This window comes from Emys orbicularis, chromosome 13 (genome assembly GCF_028017835.1).
Source record: "Emys orbicularis isolate rEmyOrb1 chromosome 13, rEmyOrb1.hap1, whole genome shotgun sequence".
In the NCBI taxonomy this organism is placed as follows: Eukaryota; Metazoa; Chordata; order Testudines; family Emydidae; genus Emys; species Emys orbicularis.
The window spans coordinates 48056388-48079373 of NC_088695.1; the positions used below are offsets into that span (position 1 = coordinate 48056388).

Below are 22986 nucleotides of genomic sequence, written 5' to 3' on the forward strand. Positions count from 1 at the left end.
GGGAAGGTGGGACGTCCGGCCCGAGAGGCCCAGAGCCCAGTGCGTGGCTCTGCAGGGCCAGGCCTGGTAACCCCAGGGCCTGCAGCCCAGCGCTGCCATGAGGGGGAAGGGCAAGGGTGCAGGGGGATGGGCAGAGACAGGACCCATTTCGCATCCCAAGAGCGTTCCCAGAGAACCATCGCTTTCACTGGCCTCTCCGGGGGAGAACGGCTGGGAAAATCCAAAGGGGCCTAGAGGGCGACCCACCCTGGCGGGCGAGAGGCATCACGGTAGCCCCTCCCGTGCAGGGGTTGTCTGTCCATCTGTCCGTCTCCTTCCTTGTGGGTCCCCCCGCCCCCCCCGTCTCTCCCCCACACCAGAGTGGCCCTTACATGTCCGGAGGCTGCAGGGTCTTGACGCTGCCGGCGTACAGCAGACTGTCCTCCTTGGGGATGAGCACGCGCAGGCCGTCCCGCAGGTCCTCCTTGCGGATAGTACAGGAGTGCGCTGGGGGAGAAGACGGGGCATGAGTCCCCCAGGGGCCAGCGCCTGCCCCCCTGCCCACACCGTGCCTGCAAGGCAAGCCGCACCATGGGGCACTCACATGCTTCATAGCCCCTCCCGTGGCTTCGGGATCCGGAGCCTGCTCACTGGCTTCTGGGGGCTGCATACAGGATGCTGGCTCTCGTTACAGAGCGCTGAAACGAGCCATGGGGTGCGCTGTGCCCCCCGGGATCCCGCCCCGCCACTCTGTGGCCCCACCTCGCTCCAGGGATCCCAGAGCGCTGCAAGACGTGACTGGATTGAGCCCCACAGCCCCACTCTGGAGAGCCCCCTGGGGAAGCTGAGGCACAGAACGGGGCAGTCACACACAAAGCCAGGCGTGGACCCAGGAGTCCTGACTCGGGTGCCTTAGCACCAACTCCTCTGCCCTAGACCCTCCTGAGCTGTGTCCATTCGTCCCATCCCCCAGCGGCCTGGCAGCCCTGGGTTCTGCCCGGGGAGCAGAGCTCACCGTGGGCTGCGCCCTGCTCAGCCCCCAGCCGAGGGCTCTCCTCCTCTTCTGAGAAGCTGCTGTTGTCATCAAACTCGAAGTCGTCCTCCACGGTGAAGCTCTCCAGCAGCTTACTGACCGCCCGCCCCTTGCACTGTGGGGACAGAGTGCGGGAGGCAGTGAGCAGCCACCCCCTTGTGGTCCGGGGGCCGCCAGGGAGCCCCTCACCCAGCCCCCAGCCGCTGGCCAGGCCTTGAACCTGGGTCTCTCCCCACAGCACCAGCGGGGAGGTCGGCTCTGCCTGCAGCCCGGCCAGCCTGGGGGAGCGAACCTCTTGGGGGCCCGGGGGAAGCCTGGGAGCATCTGGAGGGAGGAATGGCCCCAAGGGGCTTCCCCCTGCCCCGCCACGGACAGATTCCTGCTACTCCTCCCAACCACCAGTCCCCCCGAAGGGCCACAGACAGCCCTGGCCAGGATTCCAGCCCCCCCGTGCGCGGCCTTGGTCTCTCCAGATGGCTCTCCGCCCACAGGTCTCTGAGCAGCCCCTTATCCCTGGACGGGTGGCTGGTGATTAGTCAGGGGGCCGCAGGCCGATGTGCTCCGGAGCTAGCAGCTGGCCTCAGCGTCTCTTCCCAACCGTGACAGGTTGGGCAGGATGTGGTTCAGGGCTGGGCTCCTATGCCACAGACTAGGGGCCATGCGTGGAGGGGGGATAGATGGCAGAGTTGGGGGAGGGGTTGCCGAAGTGGGGGTGGGGGCAGGGCTGGCAGAGGTGGGGGCAGGGCTGGCGGAGGTGGGGGAGGGGTTGCTGAAGTGGGGGTGGGGGCAGGGGCAGGGCTGGCAGAGGTGGGGGCAGGGCTGGCGGAGGTGGGGGAGGGGTTGCAGGGGGCGGGGGCAGGGCTGGCGGAGGTGGGGGAGGGGTTGCTGCAGCAGGGGCGGGGGCAGGGCTGCGAGGCTACCTTACCTGTTTGGTGGCCACCTTGCTCTTCACCTTGCCCAGCTTCTTGCCTTTGCTGAGGATGGTTTTAGCATTCCTGGGCGAGAGGGCCAGGGCCAGCGCCCCGTTCTTCCGCTGTCGGGGGGGGGGGGGGGGGGGGGAGGAGACAACAGGGGTTAGCACACTGACAGTGCATGGCTGTGGCCCAGACACCCCCAAGCACACCCACAGCCCTCTGCCCTGCACCATGCAACACGCCCCCCACCTGTGCGCCCCCAGCCTCTCCACACTCAGCACCCCCGGCCCCCCCACCTACGGGAGCCCCTGCCCCCCAGCACTCACCCGCAGGGCCGACTGCAGCACCTTGCTCTTGCGCGTGGCTTTCTTCAGGCGCTCGCTGGAAATCTTGGCCCCATCCTCCCTGGGTGTGAACTGTCTGGCGTCGGTGCCGGGGAAGGGGCTGTTGCTGGCTGCCAGGCTGCCCGCGCCGGATTGCACCAGCTGCCGCAGGCTCTCCTTGGGATTCCCCTTCAGCTTCTTCTTGGCGGTCCCCTCGCAGGCCCCCGTCTTCCTCTTGGCGGGCACTTTCTCCAGCTTCCCTGCGCCAGGCTTCCCTGGGCGCCGCTTGATCTTGACTTCGCCCTCTGGGCTGGAGATTCGACAAGGCCCTGCAGGGAGAGAGGGGAGGGACGGGCTGCTTAGGCCAGGGGTCCTGGCGACTGCCAGCCTGTGCCCGTCCTGAGCCCGCCAAGGAGCAGGGGCCCCGTGCTGGCATGTGGGCCAGCGTCCTGGGGCACCGGCAGGGGGTGCTCTCCCTGCACTGACTCTGAACCATGGCCAGCTGGCCACAAGTTTCCATCAGGGCACCCGCTGAGCAAAGCATCTGGCTTCGCTCGCTGCCTCTCGAGGTGGGCCGACGGGGCCGGCGCTGGGTAGAGCTGGACTGTGCCAGCGTGAGCCCCTCCAGCGTGCTGCCCCAGCTCCGAGCAAAGGCAGCTCTGCCTCCATGGCCTGCCCCCTGCTCAGGGGGGTCTGTGCCAGGGGCCCCCTGCCCTGTGCTCCCTGCGCCTGGCACCTGCCAATCCCTGGTACCCCCGGCCTGCCTTTCCCGTTACCTAGCAACCCCTGCCTTTCCTTTTTCTTCTTCGCCTTCTGATTGGCCTCCATCTTCACCACCGAGGATGGGGAGGGCCCGACCACGGCGGGGGGCAGGGTCTCGTCAGGCGACAGGGCGGCACCGTCCTCGCTCTCGTAGTCTGCATCTGCAGGGGGAGGCCAGGCCGGGAGGGGTGAGGAAGAGACGGGGGAGGTGGGGCTGCAATGGCGGGTGTGAGGCTCAGCGCCGGCCGGAGAGCACATGGGTGCAGGGGGGCCTGTACTTACCCAGCCCCCTCTCCCCACACTGCCCTGCCCGGCCCTGGGATCAGGGAGGGACCCGCTGGGCAGCCGCAGGGGACTTAGCATGTCCCCATGTCATAGCCTGAGAGTGGCTGGGGGGGGTCTCTGGATGCCATCCTGGGGCTCGCCTGGGGATACCCCCAGAAGGGTAGGGTGCAGGGCTGGGATCCCCTTTCTCTGGCCCCAGCCCGGTGGCCAGTCGGCAGGCAGGACCCCTCCCGCCAGGAGCAGAGCCATGCTGGGCAGGGCTGGGCACCCGGGAGAGGTTTGCTGCAGCCAGACACCACCAGGGCCGGCACAAAGAGCCTTGGATTTCCTCGTCTTATCTGCCCTTCCCACTTCTCTGCCCTTCACCCGGGGCACGGGGAGGGCGCTCCCTGGGGATGGCACCTCCTGCTCCTTCGCAGCAAGCGCTTCCTGCTCCGGCTTCCTCCTTCCTGCATCCTGCCCAGGCGGGCCCCTCTCTTTGTTCTGCCGGACCAAAGGGCTTTTGGGGAGAGGAAGCTGAGGCTTTTTCCCAGTCTTGTGTCAGGGCCTGGCTGCCCAATAACCCTGCCCGGCAGCTGCGGGGTCGCCCCCGGGGCTTCGGGAACCAGCCCTGGGCCAGGCAGACAGAGCTATTTTTAAATTCCTCGTCCCACAGAGCTTTCTCCATCTGTCGGCCTCCCTTCCTCTCCCCCAGTAGCTGCAGATAGCGCTCATCCCTGTGCACGGCCCCCAGCCCCAGGGAGCCCCCTGCCCCTCAATCAGAGCCGGCACCCCAGGGAGCCCGGCAGAGCAGCAGCAGCCAGGAACCTCTCGCTGCCAAGGCAGCCCTGCCCTGCCAGCTGCCCTGTGCCCAGGGACAGATGCCCCTTCCCTCCCCCGTGGAGCGGAGAGTCGTGCCCAGGGCCTCCCTGCAGCAGTATGAAGGGGGGGCAGCCCTAGGGCCGGGTGCCAGTGGGACCTGACCGTGCAGTGGCCCCGAACCCTTGGCCCGTGCCCTCTCCCACTCCCGTACCTGCACCGGCTGCCCCCGGGCTGGGCGTGGCTTTGAAGTGAGAAGTCTCCCGGCTGGCCGGGTCCGGCTGCGGGTACTTGGTGGAGGCCGCGGCTTTGGTGCTCTTGGCCCTGGAGAGTTTCTTCTGGATCCGGCTGCCGGGGCTGGGTTCTTTCCTGCGGAAGGGGCTGATGCCGGCTGGGAGCCCTTTGCTCTTCACTTTCTGCTTCAGCTGGGAGACCTTGTGAGCTGCCTTGGCAGCGCTTTTCTTGCACCGCACCTTGTCCTGCGTGGGCCGGAGACAGCACAGCCCTGAGCAGCCACCCAGCGCACTCTGCCCTGCCGCCCGGCCCCACAGCAATGGCTTCGCCCGTCCCCCATTGCCAGAAGAGGAGCTGGGATTCCCAGCCGTGCTGCTGAGTTCATTACGACCCGCATCCTCGCTCCTCCCGGCTGGGGCTGTCGGGGAATGGGGCCGCCCAGGCAGGGCCCCATGTGTGGAACAGCCAAGACCCCCCAGAGACCCCTGGGCACCGTGCCCAGCGCCCTCACCCAGTGTCCAGCCTCCCCCAGCCAACCCGGCGGGGCCATTCCCGGCACAGGCACTCACCTGGGCGCCCTTGAGGCTGCTGTAGGCCGCCTCGGCAATCCTGCTCCGCTTCTTCTTGGGCTCGCCGTCGCTCCGCAGCTCCGCGCACAGGAGGGACAGGCTGGTCTTCACGGCCCTATGAGCGGGGGAGAGCGGCCTTCAGTGCACCGGGCATGCAGAGCCGCGGAGACGCGGGCCTTGTCCCGGGGTGCCGGGAATCCAGTCCTGCCACCAGCCTGCCCGCCCCGCCATCAGCCCCAGCCTGCCAGGAACCCCGCCCCGCCGTCAGCCCCACCCCGCCACCAGCCCCACCCCAGGAACCCTGCCCCGCCGTCAGCCCCACCCCGCCACCAGCCCCACCCCAGGAACCCCGCCCCGCCGTCAGCCCCACCCCGCCACCAGCCCCACCCCAGGAACCCCGCCCCGCCGTCAGCCCCGCCCCGCCGTCAGCCCCACCCCAGGAACCCCGCCCCGCCGTCAGCCCCGCCCCGCCACCAGCCCCACCCCAGGAACCCTGTCCTGCCGCCCACCCAGCTGCCCCAGGAATCCCAGCCTGCTGCCAGCCTCCACCCTGATGTCAGCCCCACTGCCAGAGCCTGACCCCCCCCCAGCCAAGCACTCTCCCAAGCACTCCCCCATAGCCACTGAGCCCGGGGCCCTGTGAACTGCACCTGGCACCGGGCAGTCTAGGGGGGCTGGGAAGGGATCTTGCCCCCACCCGGCCCCTTTGCCCAGAGCCATGTTCTATGGAGCCAAGGCTCGTGACAAACAGGTGGGCATGAGCCAGGTCCATGCTGGAGCAGAGAACCAGAGCAGCTCCGAACTCCCACCCCAGCCTGGGGCTGGGTTCTTGTCCCAGCGATGTGACTGGGGGCAAGTCGCCAGATCGCCCTGTGCCTCAGTTTCCCACTGTATAAAATGGGGGCATTGAGACTTCTCTGCACCCCTAGAGGGGAACTAGGAGGCAAAATCCATTGTGGTGCTTTGAGATCCTTGGGGGTAGAGGCTGCACAGACAATGCCTCCCTGACACCGGCCCTGCGCCCCCTTCCTTCCCTGGCAGGTGTATTATGGGGGGGATGGGCTGCGTTGGGATCTCCCCACCCAACAATGAACACAATGAGGCCACAGCTGGGGCAGGCCAGATCCACCCCCCCACCCACCCCGCATCTGCTCCCTTGTGGGGGCGGGGGGGGGGGTGTCCTCTCCCTGGGACATTCCTGGGCTTTCCGTGCCTTCCTGCCACATTCCTCCAGAGAGCCCGCGAGGCGGCTGCTGCTGGAGCTAATTAATACGGGGGGGGAACGGACCCGCTCCACGGACAATCGCCTCTTTCACCAAAAATGAATCGCCATCCCCAGCTGTCAGGGCGCTTTATGGGCACGGGGCTGGCAGGGGAAAGGCAGCTCCCACATGGGGCTGGCCTGTCCCGTCCGAGAGGATGTCAGTGCTGCCACTGGTGAGTGGGGGAGATGGGGAGACACCCCCCCCCCCCAGACTGTGGGAGATGCACAGGTGCTGCCCTCCTGGGGCTGGGGGCATTTATTACTGACTAATTGCTTTAGTCATTAGAGTGCAGAAAAAACCAGGCAGGGCCTGGGAGCGGCAGCTGGGCCCAAGGGGGTGGGGGATGGGAGAGGGGGGTCCCCACCCCAGCACTCCGATCACAGCACCTCGGGGAGCGGCGCACAGAGACGCTGTGGGTCAGAGTGCCAGAACCAGCCACGGCCCCCATCCCCACTGTGCAATCAGCGGGACACAACACCAGCGCCCGCCCTGCCAGTTCCACAGCCCTGCCTGCGGCTCTGCGGGCACTGCCCGTGCATCTGGGCGCTCGCTGGAGCAGCCACCCCACAGGGAGAATGCCCCCCCCACCCCGGGCTCCCTGAAGGGGGCTCATTTACCCTCCCTGTTCATTCCTTCCCAGCGCTGCTGCCCACCCCGAACCAGGGCATCTCGCTGCCCCAAGGCCTGGCGCCCGGAGCCCCTCCGTGCCCAAGGTCCAGGGAAGCTGACTTTGCTCCCCTGCCCTGGCGCTCCAGGCTGGGGTCCGAGGCTGTCCCCCGGCCCTGCACCTGCAAGGCAGCTCCTGTTCACACCCCTCTGGCGGGGCCTGACGCTTTCACTCGACCTTTCGACCCGGTGCCCTTGGGCGACCCTGGCACCCAGCGTCAGCTCCGGGCGGCAGGGAGGGAATCTCCGGCTAACCAGAGAGCCAGGAGGGGAGGCAGGGAGGTTCCCAGCTCCCCAAGTCACTGGCCGGGGCCCTTGGGCCAGCCAGGGAGGAACGGGGCCCTGCAAGGAGATTCCACGCCCCAAGGCCACAGCTTTGCTCCAGGGGAGTGTCCGGCTTTGGGAGGCGTCTCCGCTCAGCCAGCTCCGCGCCCTTGGGGAGCTTGAGGAGGCAGGAATGTTAGTGATAGGATGGCGGCCAAAGGGCCAGAGCTGCAGCTGCTGGAGGAGCCTTTGCCGCATGGCTGTGGCCAAGATGCCGCATGTGGCGCACGGGGAGGGGCAGGGCCTGCGTGTGGGGCTGTGGGCTCACAGCCTGCAGAGGCAGATTTCCTGGGGTGCGGGGCCAGGGCATGTGCAAAGATGTGCGTGCACACAGGGTCACAAGCAGCGTGTGTGTCAGCATGATGGGTGCAGGGGTGTGAGCACAGGGAGCTCGCCGCAAGGCCGTGTGTGGGTGCATGAACGTGGGGCGAGGCTGTGTGCAGTGGGCGGGTCAGGCCAAGTGGAGGGCTGTGTGATTGTGCATTTGTGTGTGTACTGGAGCACAGACGTGTCCGTGCGAGGATGAGCGTGTGCATGGGTATGCATTGGCGCACACGTACGTGAGTGTGCCGGTCTGTGTGGCTGCATCTGTGGAGGAAAGTATGTGCATGAGCACACGCGTGCACGAGTGTGGCTGCATGATTGCACGTGCACACGAACAGCAGGAACACGCCTTAGTCTGGCCACTGCCCGGGTAAATGGCATGGATCCACCTGAGGTTCTTGTTGGGTCCTTTATCAGCAACACCAGGGACGCAGAAGCTCCAGTGACTCTGGCCCATGCACCAGGGGAGGGAAGTGGCCAGATCTGGAGTGGGGAAGGGATTTCCAGGTATGCCAGTCCCCTGGCCTGGGCCCCACCAGGGCATTTTCTGCCCCTCCTTCCCCACCAGAGAGCTGGCAGCTCGGGCAGCCCTGGCAGGAGGGCGGTCGTGCTCAGCCCAGGCGTCTGTGGAGGAGCCCGGAAGCCCTTTTCTCCAGTCACTAGAGGAGACAGACCTGCTACGGGCAGTGGAGGGCAGTGCGGGGTGTCTCGTCCCAGGGAGCCGGCCCTGTATTCAGCGGGCTGCTTTGCTGAGAGCTGCAGAGCTTTGCGGATGGGGGTGGGGGAGGTTTCTCCTCTTTCCCCTGGACTGGGGGGAGGGAGCAAAACCAGTTGTCCCAATAGCCCAGGAGAATTCCCACCAGCCATATGGTCGAGCCACGTTGCAACCCTAAGCCAACACTAACTGCTTTTTTTTTTTTTTTTTTAACTCTAACCTTCACTCCATTTGCTAATGTTTTGTGACATAAAACCTCGAGATTAATTTTTTCCCTCTGTCTTAATTGAAGGAACCATTTAGTACAGATTTAACTATTATTACCAAATCATCAGGATTGATGCACTGCGCACACACACTCCAATCATGTTTGGACTAGCTCGGAGGATTTATGCAAATGGGCCTGCCGGGAGAGGCAATTTGTAGCAGAGAAGGACAATTATACAGGGCCCGTGAGTGCGAGAATGACTGCGCCGGGCGGCTAATGGATAATAATAAAGCGCCAGCAGCAATGAACAGCACTGCAGCGTGACCAATGACTTTATACAGCACAGATAAAGAGGCTTTTATGCAATGCTGCCTTCCCCTTTGGGGGGGGGCTCCCCGGAACAGTGCAGGCACGTCGGAACCGCTCCGCTCGGCGATGGGCTGGGGAGGGAGCGCAGCCAGCCAGTCCTTTCTCCAGCCCCATTTCCATCCGATTGCACACACGGGGACTGCGTCTCCTGCCCCCGAAATGCTGCCGGTTCTGGGGCAGAGGAGCCGTGAGGCGGGCAGTGCCACGCAGAAGCAGGAAGGAGAGGAAGGACACCAGGACACGCTCCTGTAATCGGCCTGCCAAGTGCAGGGGGCTGCAGGTTTACAGTCCCAGCGCTCGGCGTGCCACTCTGCCCTGTGGGCTTGAGCCTGAGTCACAGCTACCACACCGGGGATGGGGAATGAGCCCCCACCCTCCCATGCCACAAGGCAAATGCATGCAGCACACCCCCTGGAGCCAGAGCACGGGGCTTCCTGGGGCCAAGCGACCCCCAGAGACGGGGCCCCAGCTGCTGGCATATCCCCACAATGCACCACACGCAGCGTCACTCACTTGACTTTCCTGCCGTCAGCCCTGCTGAGCGCGTTGTTCTGCCGCAGGGTGCCGAGCATGCTGGAGTGCTTCCGTTTCCTCGGCCGCCCCGGGCCGCGCCGCGCCGGACTCCGCGAGCTCTCGTCGTGCCTGCGGGCACCAGCCACAACAAAACCAGAGTGACGCCAGGAACTCGCCCCCCACCTGCCCTCTGCTCTGGGCTCCTGCGTCTTCTCCGCTGACTGGCTCATTGCGTGAACTAGGCTGAGAACGGCCTCAGACTCATCACACCAGTGACTTTTCACCTGCCTTGTTTTTCTGCTGCTATTACAGGTTCTCCCTGGGGCTCTGACACCTCCTGGGACACTGGGCAGAGACCTCGGGGGGCTCCCTCCTCTTTCCTTTGTGGCAGTTCCCCCCCACCTACCCCCCACTCCATCCCTCCCTCCCCTGCCCCTTTCACAGACTGGCCACCTGCCCCATGCCCTGTGTGTGGGGGGGGCTCCGAAAGGCCAGTGGGCAGGGGTGCGTCGAGGGGGACGTACTCATGGTCATGCCGTCGCTGCAGTTTCACCAGCTCCCGCTGCTTCTCCTTGTAGCGGCGCTGCAGCTCCGCCAGCCGCAGCCGCATCTCCACCTCCTGCGTGTCCAGCTGCTCAATGGCGGCCTTCAGGGGGCAGACCTGGGGGGGCAGGCCCAGGGGCAGCGTGAGGGAGGAGAGCCAAGGGCCTGCAGGCTGGGCGGCCGAGCACCGTGTACTCAGCTGCTCCCTTCGTTGGCATCACCAGCCTGGCCCCCCATCTCTGTCTGAACCGGCCTTTGGAGCCCAGCAAAGGGCCAAGGCCAGCGGCAGTTTCGACTGCCTGGGGAGAGGAGCCCGGGCGCATGCCCCTGTCTCCAGGATCCCAGGTGCAATGGGGGATCCATCTGTCGGGAACGGGCCACCCCACCCAGCCACCAGGTTCCCACGGCTCCAGTTCCCATCGTCCCAACAGGGCGAGGCATCCGGGCCCCTCGGGGAGCTGCCCGATGGGTGACCCTGGCGAGACAGGAGCGGCCTGGAGTCCCCATGTGCCAGGGAACGCGCTTAGCTCTGGGGTGTGGCAGGAGCCAGGCAGGGCCCTGGACAACCCACAGACTAAACATGGGGTGGGCCCTTCGACTGTTGGTGGGCCCAGGGCTCCAAGGACAAAGGGAGGCTGCGGGGGAGAGCACGGGGCTCCCAGAAGTGGCGAGAGATGCCGCCATGGGGCCCTGGGGCTCAGGGAAGGGCTCGGGGGCCTTTCCCTGGGGGTTGCCGGTTGGAATCCAGGCCGGTGGGTGGCTCGGGTGGGCCCTGGCATGTGCTGCGGAGGCTGGGGGACCGCGCAGGCAGGGCGGCGAGGCTGGCACTCACGGGTTTGGTTTTGGGGGTCCAGGTGTATTTCCGTCGCAGGCCCCGTGCGCGGGGGGCCAGGGGGGCCGCCAGGGGGCTGAGGCAGGGTGGGCTGCTCTCCTCGCCGGCCGCCTCCACCAGGGCAGCGATGGTCGCCAGGCTCCGAAGGTTAACAGCCACCAAGTCTTCATCCTCCGCTGTGGGGAGCAGAGAGGTCAGGGGAGGCAGAGCTGCCCCCAGCCCCACAGCGGGGTCAGCCCCCCCCATCTCAGAGGCACTCAGCTCATTAGCTAACGACCCCCCAGCCCTGTCTCACGGCACCGAGCGGGGAAGGAGCACAGACGGGGGGGCCAGCCCCCGAGGGCCTTTTGCAGCCCCGAATGCCAGCACCCCCTGGCAGGCCCAGCCAGTTGGTATAGATGGGCCCTGGGCCCAGGCACCAGAACCTCTGCCGTGGGCATCAGCTTCCTCCTTCCTCCCCGCCCACAGCTGCCCCCTGCCTAGTTCCCTGCCCCAGGCCAGGCCCGGCACTCTGCGCCTGTTTATTTCTGGCATACCGAGCAGCAACCCAGCCGGAGGGGAACTTACAGGGACACCAAATACCTTGGCCTGAGGGTCCTGGCAGCAAACTGGGGGGGTGGGGGGGGGGAGCTTTCCCAGGCCAAAGGTCTTGTGATGGCAGGCAGGGGTCAGGGCTGGCTATGGGAGGGAGAGGGCAGGGAGAGGGAGAGGCAGAATGGGGGGAGAGCTTGGACGTGGGGGGCAGCCAGCCCAGGCCTCATCCAGGACAGGCTCCAGGGGGCAGGATCCCATGGGTGTGGCTGGGGGGGCTCAGGGGCCCGTGGGTATGACCGGGTGGGGAGGGGGCATGGTCCCATGGGTGTAGCAGGGTGGGGAGGGGGCAGGATCCCATGGGTGTGGCTGGGGGGGCTCAGGGGCCCGTGGGTGTGACCAGGTGGGGAGGGTGGCAGGGTCCTGCGGGTGTGGCTGGGTAGGGAGGGGGCAGGGTCCTGTGGGTGCAACTGGGTGGGGAGGGGGCAGGATCCCATGGGTATAGCAGGGTGGGGAGGGGGCAGGATCCCATGGGTGTGGCTGGGGGGGGCTCAGGGGCCCGTGGGTGTGGCAGAGGGCCCGTGCACACGTGTGCAGGCGTTTGCTGGCCTGGCACGCTGGGCGTGCGATGGCGTTGACTTGTCGGGGGAGGGCGCGTGTGCATGGCGTGGCAGTGGCGGCGGGCAGGAATGCCTGCGTGTGGTTTCCGTTTCGTTGCGGGTTCTGGGAACAGTAACCGTCTGAGCAGAGATGGAAGGAACAGACTTTGCTTGGGCGAAGGACTGCGGGGGCAGGAGAACCGTCAGGGCGCAGCAGGGGGTTGTTTATAGCCCTGCAGTGAGGGCGGGTGAGGAGGGCCCGTGGCGTGTGAACGGGACGACGGGGCCAGGCTGGCTGGGGGCCATGTCAAGGTGTGGAGCCCCCAGTGACCTCAGCCGCTAGTAGCGGCCAAAGCCCTGGGGTGGGGATCTGGTGACCCAGGCCCGGCCCACCTGTGCTCTCCAGGAATCCTGTATGGACCAGGGCCGGGCTGGGCCAGGCACAGCTGGGGGGGGGGGGGGGCAGGGGAAGTGGGGGCGATGCCGGATGGTTTGGCTCCGCTTGGTGCAGGAATAAATGAGTTGGGGGATTTTCTGCCTCTAGAATTTAAGGAAATAAACAACTCGATCCCAGAGACAAAGTCCCGGCAAGCTCCCCGCACCCTGAGCGCTGCGCCCTGCGGCCAAGCCCCCGTGCGCTTGGCCAGGCTCCAGGGCAAGAGTGTGCCCGTTCCCTGCCCTCCGACGCCCATTCCCTGCCCTCCAACGTCCCTTCCCTCCGACGCCCCATTCCCTGCCCTCCGACGCCCCATTCCCTGCCCTCCGACGCCCCATTCCCACTCCAGTGCCCATTCTCTGCCCTCCAGCGCCCCATTCCCTGACCTCCAACGCCCCATTCCCTGCCCTCCAACGCCCCATTCCCTGCCCTCCGACGTCCCTGCCCTCCGACGCCCATTCCCTGCCCTCCGACGCCCCATTCCCTGCCCTCCGACGCCCCATTCCCACTCCAGTGCCCATTCCCTGCCCTCCGACGCCCCATTCCCTGCCCTCCGACGCCCCATTCCCACTCCAGTGCCCATTCCCTGCCCTCCGGTGCCCATTCCCTGCCCTCCGACGCCCCATTCCCTTCCCTCCGACGCCCCATTCCCGGCCCTCCGACGCCCATTCCCGGCCCTCCGACGTCCCTTCCCTCCGACGCCCCATTCCCTGCCCTCCGACGCCCCATTCCCACTCCAGTGCCCATTCTCTGCCCTCCAGCGCCCCATTCCCTGCCCTCCAACACCCCATTCCCTGCCCTCCAACGCCCCATTCCCTGCCCTCCAACGCCCCATTCCCTCCGACGCCCATTCCCTGCCCTCCGACGCCCCATTCCCTGCCCTCCGACGCCCCATTCCCTGCCCTCCGATGTCCCTGCCCTCCGACGCCCCATTCCCACTCCAGTGCCCATTCCCTGCCCTCCGACGCCCCATTCCCTGCCCTCCGACGCCCCATTCCCTCCGACGCCCCATTCCCACTCCAGTGCCCATTCCCTGCCGTCCGACGCCCCATTTCCTGCCCTCCGACGTCCCTTCCCTCCGACGCCCCATTCCCACTCCAGTGCCCATTCCCTGCCCTCCGGTGCCCATTCTCTGCCCTCCGACGCCCCATTCCCTGCCCTCCGACGCCCCATTCCCTGCCCTCCGACGCCCCATTCCCTCCGACGACCCATTCCCACTCCAGTGCCCATTCCCTGCCCTCCGACGCCCCATTTCCTGCCCTCCGACGTCCCTTCCCTCCGACGCCCCATTCCCACTCCAGTGCCCATTCCCTGCCCTCCGGTGCCCATTCCCTGCCCTCCGGTGCCCATTCCCTGCCCTCCGACGTCCCTTCCCTCCGACGCCCCATTCCCACTCCAGTGCCCATTCCCTGCCCTCCGGTGCCCATTCCCTGCCCTCCAACGTCCCTTCCCTCCAACGCCCCATTCCCTGCCCTCCGACGCCCCATTCCCTGCCCTCCGACGCCCCATTCCCACTCCAGTGCCCATTCCCTGCCCTCCGGTGCCCATTCCCTGCCCTCCGACGCCCCATTCCCTTCCCTCCGACGCCCCATTCCCGGCCCTCCGACGCCCATTCCCGGCCCTCCGACGTCCCTTCCCTCCGACGCCCCATTCCCTGCCCTCCGACGCCCCATTCCCACTCCAGTGCCCATTCTCTGCCCTCCAGCGCCCCATTCCCTGCCCTCCAACACCCCATTCCCTGCCCTCCAACGCCCCATTCCCTGCCCTCCAACGCCCCATTCCCTCCGACGCCCATTCCCTGCCCTCCGACGCCCCATTCCCTGCCCTCCGACGCCCCATTCCCTGCCCTCCGATGTCCCTGCCCTCCGACGCCCCATTCCCACTCCAGTGCCCATTCCCTGCCCTCCGACGCCCCATTCCCTGCCCTCCGACGCCCCATTCCCTCCGACGCCCCATTCCCACTCCAGTGCCCATTCCCTGCCGTCCGACGCCCCATTTCCTGCCCTCCGACGTCCCTTCCCTCCGACGCCCCATTCCCACTCCAGTGCCCATTCCCTGCCCTCCGGTGCCCATTCTCTGCCCTCCGACGCCCCATTCCCTGCCCTCCGACGCCCCATTCCCTGCCCTCCGACGCCCCATTCCCTCCGACGACCCATTCCCACTCCAGTGCCCATTCCCTGCCCTCCGACGCCCCATTTCCTGCCCTCCGACGTCCCTTCCCTCCGACGCCCCATTCCCACTCCAGTGCCCATTCCCTGCCCTCCGGTGCCCATTCCCTGCCCTCCGGTGCCCATTCCCTGCCCTCCGACGTCCCTTCCCTCCGACGCCCCATTCCCACTCCAGTGCCCATTCCCTGCCCTCCGGTGCCCATTCCCTGCCCTCCGGTGCCCATTCCCTGCCCTCCAACGTCCCTTCCCTCCAACGCCCCATTCCCTGCCCTCCGACGCCCCATTCCCTGCCCTCCGACGCCCCATTCCCTGCCCTCCGACGCCCCATTCCCACTCCAGTGCCCATTCTCTGCCCTCCAGCGCCCCATTCCCTGACCTCCAACGCCCCATTCCCTGCCCTCCAACGCCCCATTCCCTGCCCTCCGACGTCCCTTCCCTCCGACGCCCCATTCCCTGCCCTCCGACGCCCATTCCCTGCCCTCCGACGCCCCTTCCCTCCGACGCCCCATTCCCTGCCCTCCGACGCCCCATTCCCACTCCAGTGCCCATTCCCTGCCCTCCAGCGCCCCATTCCCTGCCCTCCAACGTCCCTTGCCTGCCCTCCGACGCCCATTCCCTGCCCTCCGACGTCCCTTCCCTCCGACGCCCCATTCCCTGCCCTCCGGCGCCCCATTCCCTGCCCTCCGACGCCCCATTCCCACTCCAGTGCCCATTCCCTGCCCTCCGGTGCCCATTCTCTGCCCTCCGACGCCCCATTCCCTGCCCTCCGACGCCCATTCCCTGCCCTCCGACGTCCCTTCCCTCCGACGCCCCATTCCCTGCCCTCCGGCGCCCCATTCCCTGCCCTCCGACGCCCCATTCCCACTCCAGTGCCCATTCCCTGCCCTCCGGCGCCCCATTCCCTGCCCTCCGACGCCCCATTCCCACTCCAGTGCCCATTCCCTGCCCTCCGGCGCCCCATTCCCTGCCCTCCGGCGCCCCATTCCCACTCCAGTGCCCATTCCCTGCCCTCCGACGCCCCATTCCCACTCCAGTGCCCATTCCCTGCCCTCCGATGCCCCATTCCCTGCCCTCCGACGCCCATTCCCTGCCCTCCGACGCCCCATTCCCACTCCAGTGCCCATTCCCTGCCCTCCAACGTCCCTTGCCTGCCCTCCGACGCCCATTCCCTGCCCTCCGACGTCCCTTCCCTCCGACGCCCCATTCCCTGCCCTCCGGCGCCCCATTCCCTGCCCTCCGACGCCCCATTCCCACTCCAGTGCCCATTCCCTGCCCTCCGGTGCCCATTCCCTGCCCTCCGACACCCCATTCCCACTCCAGTGCCCATTCCCTGCCCTCCGGCGCCCCATTCCCTGTCCTCCGACGCCCCATTCCCACTCCAGTGCCCATTCCCTGCCCTCCGGCGCCCCATTCCCTGTCCTCCGACGCCCCATTCCCACTCCAGTGCCCATTCCCTGCCCTCCGGCGCCCCATTCCCTGCCCTCCGACGCCCCATTCCCACTCCAGTGCCCATTCCCTGCCCTCCGACGCCCCATTCCCACTCCAGTGCCCATTCCCTGCCCTCCGACACCCCATTCCCACTCCAGTGCCCATTCCCTGCCCTCCGGTGCCCATTCCCTGCCCTCCGACGCCCCATTCCCACTCCAGTGCCCATTCCCTGCCCTCCGACGCCCCATTCCCTGCCCTCCGACGCCCATTCCCTGCCCTCCGACGCCCCATTCCCACTCCAGTGCCCATTCCTTGCCCTCCGACGCCCCATTCCCTGCCCTCCGACGCCCATACCCTGCCCTCCGACGCCCCATTCCCACTCCAGTGCGCATTCCCTGCCCTCCGACGCCCCATTTCCTGCCCTCCGACGCCCCATTCCCACTCCAGTGCCCATTCCCTGCCCTCCGACGCCCATTCCCTGCCCTCCGGTGCCCCATTCCCTGCCCTCCGACGCCCATTCCCTGCCCTCCGACGCCCCATTCCCTGCCCTCCGACACCCATTCCCTGCCCTCCGACGTCCCATTCCCACTCCAGTGCCCATACCCTGACCCGCTCTTGCTGCAGTGGGGTTTGGGGTTTCCTTGTTCCTGCCAGGACACCCAGGTCCCCAAATGACCCCCAGCCTTAGAGTGGGGAAAGTCCCATCCCCAGGACAGGATGCTCCCCCCAGTCTGCTCCCTGGGGCTTGGAGATGGGAAGGGCTTTGGGGGGCCATTTGCTCCCTTCCCAGGGGCTTTTTGTTGTGTAACTGGGGCCGTGCCCGGGGGGTTTCTCCCTCTGCTCAGAGCCTGGTGCCCCTTCTCGGCTCCTCCACCTCCCAGAGCCCTGGCTCAGGAACCCCCCGGCCTGGCAGCGCGGGGCCAGGCTGAGCAGGAATCCCAGGTGTCGAGGGAGGAGGGACGCTGGGCCCGAAGACTGGCACCCCACCACCTTCCCAATGCCTGCTCCCAGGAGACGTCCCCGGGGGCCTGCGCCCACTGCGAGCGGGTAGAGGGTGCCTGGCCGTGGTGAACTCTCCTTCTTGGGTGACTGGCGAGCGACCTGCGCGTTTGTCGCTCTCCAAACACAGCCTGCAGCTCACCCGGGCCAGGCAGGCCCCTCTCTGCAGAGCGCCCTGGCATCTGGCTGGGCAGCCACCCGCCCGCTCCGCTGCGCGCCCCGAGGGGCATGCCTGGGACCCCGCCGCGTCCTGCCTGTGTGGGACATGGAGCCGCTCAGCCTGTCTGCACTGGGCCACTGCACCCTGGTGGCCACCCTGACACCCCATGCAGCCGCCGCGCCCAATGCCAACCCCACACTGCACCTGCCCCACCCGATGCCAACCCCACACTGCACCCAGCCCGATGCCAACCCCACACTGCGGGGGGGGGGGGGTCAGAGAGCAGAGGGGCTGCAATGGGGGGGCTCCCAGCCCAGGGAGGGGTCCGGTGTGAGGCCCGGGGGGAGGGTGGCAGCTTCTTACCTCCCACCGCCGCGTCGCACCTCTGCCGCTGGAGCTCCAGGTCGGCCAGTTCGCTGAGCAGGGTGATCCCTGAGCTGCACGGGCAGGGCAAGGGGGGAGCCGCTGGGGGGGCCGCGCTGGGCGGGCTCAGGGCAGGGAGGTCTCCCAGGTCGATGCCCGCGATGATCAGTGCGTCCAGCCCGCTCAGGGGGCCCTGGAGGCCGCTGCCCGCCCGCAGGAGGCTCAGGGAGTCGCCTTCCTGCTCCTCTTCGCAGCCGGCCTCCCGCCCTGCCGCCTGCTCCTCCCCGGCTACGCCCTCCGAGGCCTTCGGGGGGGAGCCTGCCGGTGCCCCTGTGAGCTGCGCTGCCCCCGGCTGCTCCTCCAGGCCCCCGCTCTCCTCCGGAGCTCCCTGAGCCGAGGCCAAGCCGGGCCCCCCCAGCATTGGGCTGTAGGGCGTCTCTCCCAGCTCCTCCGCCGGGCCCCGCCCCGTCGCTGCCCCCACCAGCTCCCCGGAGGCCTGCCCCGGGGGGAGGAGGAGGTGGTGGAGATGCTGGCCCATGGCAGCCTGGGCCTTGGGCTCGGCCGTGGCACCCGGCACCGCCCGCCCGGCCTCCTCCAGCACGGCTGCGGCGCTGGCCCGGCACGGCTCCTCCGTGGGAGGGAACGTCCGGGACTGCTCGGGCTCGGCCGCCGGGGAGACGCTTTGCATAGTGTCGGGGTCAGCCGGCTCGGCGGCGTGCACGGCCAGCGGCGAGGAGTAGCCCATGCTGACGGCGGGGTAGCTGTATCCAGGCGGCAGGTCTGTGGAGCAAGGCAGCGCAGTCAGGGAGGGCAGGGGAGGGGACCACGTGCCCCACAGCGCCAGGGGCCAGCCCCAACCCCAACCCCTGACGCTCTCCAGGAGGGGGCTCTGACCCCCGCTACCCTACTCAGCGTCTGGGGGTCTCCCTCCCTTGAGGCCCTCGCTTAGATGTTCCCCCCGCCCTCTCCCATGAGCCTCGTGGGCCTGCCAGCTGGTCAGAGGCGCCTGGGGTCTGCCCGCCTGGGGATCCCAGCCCCGAGCCGGCAGGGGCCCAGGGGACGTGTCTAACTGGCCCACGCATTTGCCAGGTCTGTGCCTCCCCAGCTGGGACAAGGGGGGTGCGTTGGATGACTCGATAGGCCCCTCTGATCCCAGGTAGCCCCCCAGGCGGGCCAGGCCCCCCGCGCCCAGCCCACTCCCCACCGGAGCTCCCAGGCCCCCCCACCAATGCTCCGGTTCGGCAGGCAGGCCTTAGCCGGTGCTGGGGAAGGGGAGCTGGCTCAGCACAGGCACCGTGCCCCATTAACCCTGCTGGCAGGCATCCCCGTGGCAGCCCTGGGACCAGATGCTACGTCCAACACGGTTCCAATGTAAACGCTGGCGGCGATGCCAGCGGAGTTAAATGCCCTTGTCTGAGGGCTGGCAGGGCCAGCGGGCAGGTTGGCTGGCACAGGGAGGGAGCTCGGGCAGCGGGACGCACATACGGCCCCACAAGCGCCTGGTGGATTCCTGGGGCCGGTTCCGCAGCGGGTGCCAATCGGCTCCAGCCCCTCTGCCTGCCCTGGCACTGGGTCACCCCATGGCGGGCCGCACGGGACGGGGAGGCTCTGGCCTCACTGACGCCCCACATGCCCCCTTCGGCTTCTCTCTCACAAACAGGGCTGACTACCAACCCCTCCCCCCCAATCCCAGCATGGAGAACCAGGGCCACCCGGGCACCTCATCCTGCCCCCGGTGGCCCTGAGCTCCCCCCACCCCACTGGCCTCATCATCATGGTGCCGAGCCGCTGTCCTGAGAAAGCTGGATCCTTCTGCCCAGGGCTGGGGCAGGCCCTCAGCATGGCCTCCCCCCGCCCCACAGCCAGAGAGCCCAGCTCCCCACCCCACAGGACTGCCCTGAGACACACGAATGGGGTGCTGGCCCCACTGTCTGTCTCAGGGTTCAGGCCCCGGCACTCCTATGACTCCCATCTAGCCCAGGCCCGGCGCGAACCCCACCTGGCTCCAGCGACTTGGGGTAGCCCCGGGGCGGCTGCCCCTCCACCCGCTTGTCTTCCGCTTCGTTGCTCTTGGAGCTGGGCGAGGGGCTGGGGCTGGCGGGCGGGGAGCGCGGGGCAACGGCCGAGCTGGGCGCCGGGCAGACGGGTAAAGTGCAGGGGGCGGCAGGATGCGCCGAGGGGCATTTCGATGGGTGCCGCAGGGCGGGCGAGTGGCAGCAGGGTGAGAGCTTGGCAGGGCAGGGGGCCGGCGAGGAGAGGCCCTTGGTGGGGGGCGTTAAGGCAACTGGTTTATGGGACGGCTTGAGGGGCTTCTCGGGGCCTGGTTCCTCCAGCTCAGCAGGCTGCTCCTCCACCTTCCGCTGTGGGGCCAGGACATAGACAGGTCAGCCCCACGGCCCAGCCCTGGACAGGTCACCCCACCGCTCAGCCCCACGCCCCAGACAGGTCAGCCCCACGGCCCAGCCCTGGACAGGTCACCCCACCGCTCAGCCCCACGCCCCAGACAGGTCAGCCCCACGGCCCAGCCCTGGACAGGTCACCCCACCGCTCAGCCCCACGCCCCAGACAGGTCAGCCCCATGGCCCAGCCCCACGCCCCAGACAGGTCAGCCCCAGGGCCCAGCCCCACGCCCCAGACAGGTCAGCCCCAGGGCCCAGCCCCACGCCCCAGACAGGTCAGCCCCAGGGCCCAGCCCTATGCCCCAGACAAACTGGCCTCACGCCCTAGCCTGACACCCACCCCGGAGAGACCAGATGGCCCCAGCCCAGTTTGCCCAGTGCCGGCTCCCCAGGCATGAGGCTGCCAGGGGCTAGGAGGGGCAGTGTACCTGCCCCACCCTCCTCTGAACCCCCCTCACCCTTCCCCCCGGCTCCCTGCCCCCGACCTGGATCTGCGACTGCCTCTGCAGCTCCAGCGCCTGGGCCGCCCGCTGCTGCTGCTGCAGGGCGTAGAGCTCCTGCTGCCGGAGGAATTGCGAGCGCGAGTAGACGGGGAGCTGGCCCGCGTGCTGCAGGTGGGAGCTGGGGCCCCGGCCCGGGTACATGGGCGGCCACAGCGAGGCCTGGTCCATAACATCAGCTGCCGAGAGAGAGCAGGGGGTCAGCTCAGCAGCCGCAGCCCCTCGCCCTGGGCCAGCCAGAGCCCGTGGGGAAGGGGCCACCCGGCGCAGCCCTGCCATGCCCCCCTCCCTGACAAGCCCTTTGCCGAGGGAATCCGGGCGAGAGGGTCAAACCCAGCCTGGGAGCCAGGCGCTGGGCCCACCCTCCGCAGGGGGCAGCGTCTCCCTTGGCAGCTGCCCTTACCCAGCGTGTGCGGGGCGCCGTGGGCTGACGGCTCCGTGGGCAGGATGACGAGCTGCGCTGGGGGATCCTGGGGAAGGGGGAACACGGACTGCATGGTGCTGGGCATGGAGGCTGGGAAGCCGGGCGGCAGGTTCTGATGCAAGGCCGGGTGGCTGATGCCTGTGGAGGGAACAAACACAGAAGGGTCACGGGGGCTGGCGTAGCCAGAGGCACCTTCCCAGTGCCCCGCTCTAGCAGGCTGGCACCGTGGCCAGACCCAGGGACTTGTCAGTGACAGAGCCGGGCTGGGCAGCGAGCCCACGGGCCACACGCCAGGCTCCGTGCGGCAGCTGGGACGCCCAGACCACGGCTGCTGGGAGCGGAGTCAGAGCAGGAGCCGGAGGAGTCTGTAACCCCAGCGAGCCCTGGCGCTGATCCACAGTGCCTGCGTACGGGAGGCCAGGGTGGGTGCAGTCGGGGATGGAGGGGCACCACCAGAGGTGCGTGGCTGGCAGCATGCCCAGCCCGTGATGCCCAGGCCCAATCCTGTTCATCGATTCACCCAAAGACCTGGAGCGAAGCCCAGCAGCCCCGTCTCCCCAGCAGCGGCCAGCCGGACACGCCCTGCACTGACCGTACGAGTGCCCCCCCATCCAGATGGAGGGGCTGCGCGTCCGGGGCAGCCAGTGCGTGTGGGCCGGGTGCGCGTGGGCTGCGGGGTCCCCTCCCAACTGGCCGGCCTGGAGGGAGGAGCCGCCTGCGATCATGAGGTGGGGGGTGAGGTCGCCCGGGCAGCCGCTGGATGGGTGGATCCTGGCAAAGTCCACAAGGTCCTTGTTCTCCCTGCAAAGTGAAGGGGAGACGCAGAACAGGGTGAGACCGTGCCCATTGCTCCCCACAGCTGCCCCCATCGCTGGAAACAGAGACAAGGTGCCTGGTGACAATGCGGGCACCTGGCTGCCCCCAGGCATGGTTCCAGGCATACACCGCGGCAGTCACTTGTCCAGCCGGCTCTGGGCTCCCTCTGCCTCGTCCAGCCAGCCCGAGGCACCTGCCCAGGGCCAGCTGCCAGGTGAGTCCCACGCTGGGCCCTGAGCCAGGGGCACGCGCTGGGCTCCATGCACATCCCAGGGGCAAAGTGCTTCCCAGGGAGCATCCGCCCCCCCCCTCTACAGGTGGGAAATGGGGGGGCCAACAGACGCCCACCCAAGGCCACACCATGGCAGAGCTGGGAGCAGAACCCAGGTGTCCTGGTGCCCTGCACCCCTGGCATGCGCTGCCCGGCCCTAGAGCTGCAGGATCTGGGAGTGACAGGGTTTGCGTCCAGCTCCGAGATTGCTGCCTCCTCCTCTTGTTCCTCGCAGCTGCGACCGGGCCCAATCCTGGGGGCCCCAGCAAGAGCTGCCAGCGCTCTGCACCATTCAGAATTGGGCCCAAGGTTTGTAGAATGACGCTAGAGACTTTGGTGCAGCCTGGCCCACCTCCGGCACCCACCCAGCCCATTACTGGCCCCGCTCCAGCCAGGACCCGAGGCCTTGGGGGCCACCCACGGCCCGTTTAAGACCCAGGGCAGAGAAATACCGGGGACGTGGGATCCGGGCAGCCCCGGAGGGGGTGGGGGAGGCCAGCCAGCCTGACTCTCCTGCCGGCGTGTGCCAGGGTGCGCTGGCTCCTTACTGGAGAAGAAGCTCTCGGCCCGTGATCCCCAGCCGCTCCTCGCACAGGCGGCTCCGCTCCTCCTCCGCCTCCAGGTCGATGACGTGCATGGGTCGTGCTGAGCCGGCTACAGGACGCCCCGCGGGAGGGAGATGAGAGAGAGAGAGAGAGATGTGAGGGACAGGATCCCGCACCCCCCACTCAGGGGTGCAGGCCGGGCATCCACCTCTCACCCTGGGCTCCCACGTTCATCCCGTGGGTCTCAGCCTGCCCCTGCCTGTGCCCATCTCACCCCCCAGCTGGGGCTGACGTGTGCTCTCCACAGGGCTGGGAAACTGAGTGGGGCCGAAGGATGGGACCAAAGGGCACCGGGAGGGCTGTGGGGGGGCAGGACTGGGCTAGCAGGGGCTATGGGTCGGGACCGAGGGGCACCGGGAGGGCTGTGGGGGGCAGGGCTGGGCTAGCAGGGGCTATGGGTCGGGACCGAGGGGCACCGGGAGGGCTGTGGGGGGCAGGGCTGGGCTAGCAGGGGCTATGGGTCGGGACCGAGGGGCACCGGCAGGGCTGTGGGGGGCAGGGCTGGGCTAGCAGGGGCTATGGGTCGGGACCGAGGGGCACCGGGAGGGCTGTGGGGGGCAGGGTTGGGCTAGCAGGGGCACTGACTGGCAGAGCTGTGATGGGGAGGGCTCAGGATGGAATAGCAGGGAGA

General features: G+C 68.0%; 1 protein-coding gene across 1 annotated transcript in view; it reads right to left on the reverse strand.

Moving 5' to 3' along the window:
* BAHCC1 (BAH domain and coiled-coil containing 1) overlaps positions 1–22986 on the reverse strand; it is a 73675-nt gene that overhangs the window by 4850 nt on the left and 45839 nt on the right. Inside the window, exons 5-20 of the mRNA XM_065415836.1 lie at positions 22299–22404; positions 21256–21464; positions 20643–20801; positions 20225–20418; positions 19340–19700; positions 17341–18120; positions 10657–10832; positions 9806–9942; positions 9282–9410; positions 4898–5012; positions 4309–4573; positions 3026–3172; positions 2253–2578; positions 1938–2045; positions 995–1127; positions 372–486 (exon numbers count right to left, since the gene is read on the reverse strand). Of these exons, the coding sequence (XP_065271908.1) occupies positions 372–486; positions 995–1127; positions 1938–2045; positions 2253–2578; positions 3026–3172; positions 4309–4573; positions 4898–5012; positions 9282–9410; positions 9806–9942; positions 10657–10832; positions 17341–18120; positions 19340–19700; positions 20225–20418; positions 20643–20801; positions 21256–21464; positions 22299–22404 (3460 nt within the window). The remainder of the gene's footprint in view (positions 1–371; positions 487–994; positions 1128–1937; positions 2046–2252; positions 2579–3025; positions 3173–4308; positions 4574–4897; positions 5013–9281; positions 9411–9805; positions 9943–10656; positions 10833–17340; positions 18121–19339; positions 19701–20224; positions 20419–20642; positions 20802–21255; positions 21465–22298; positions 22405–22986) is intronic.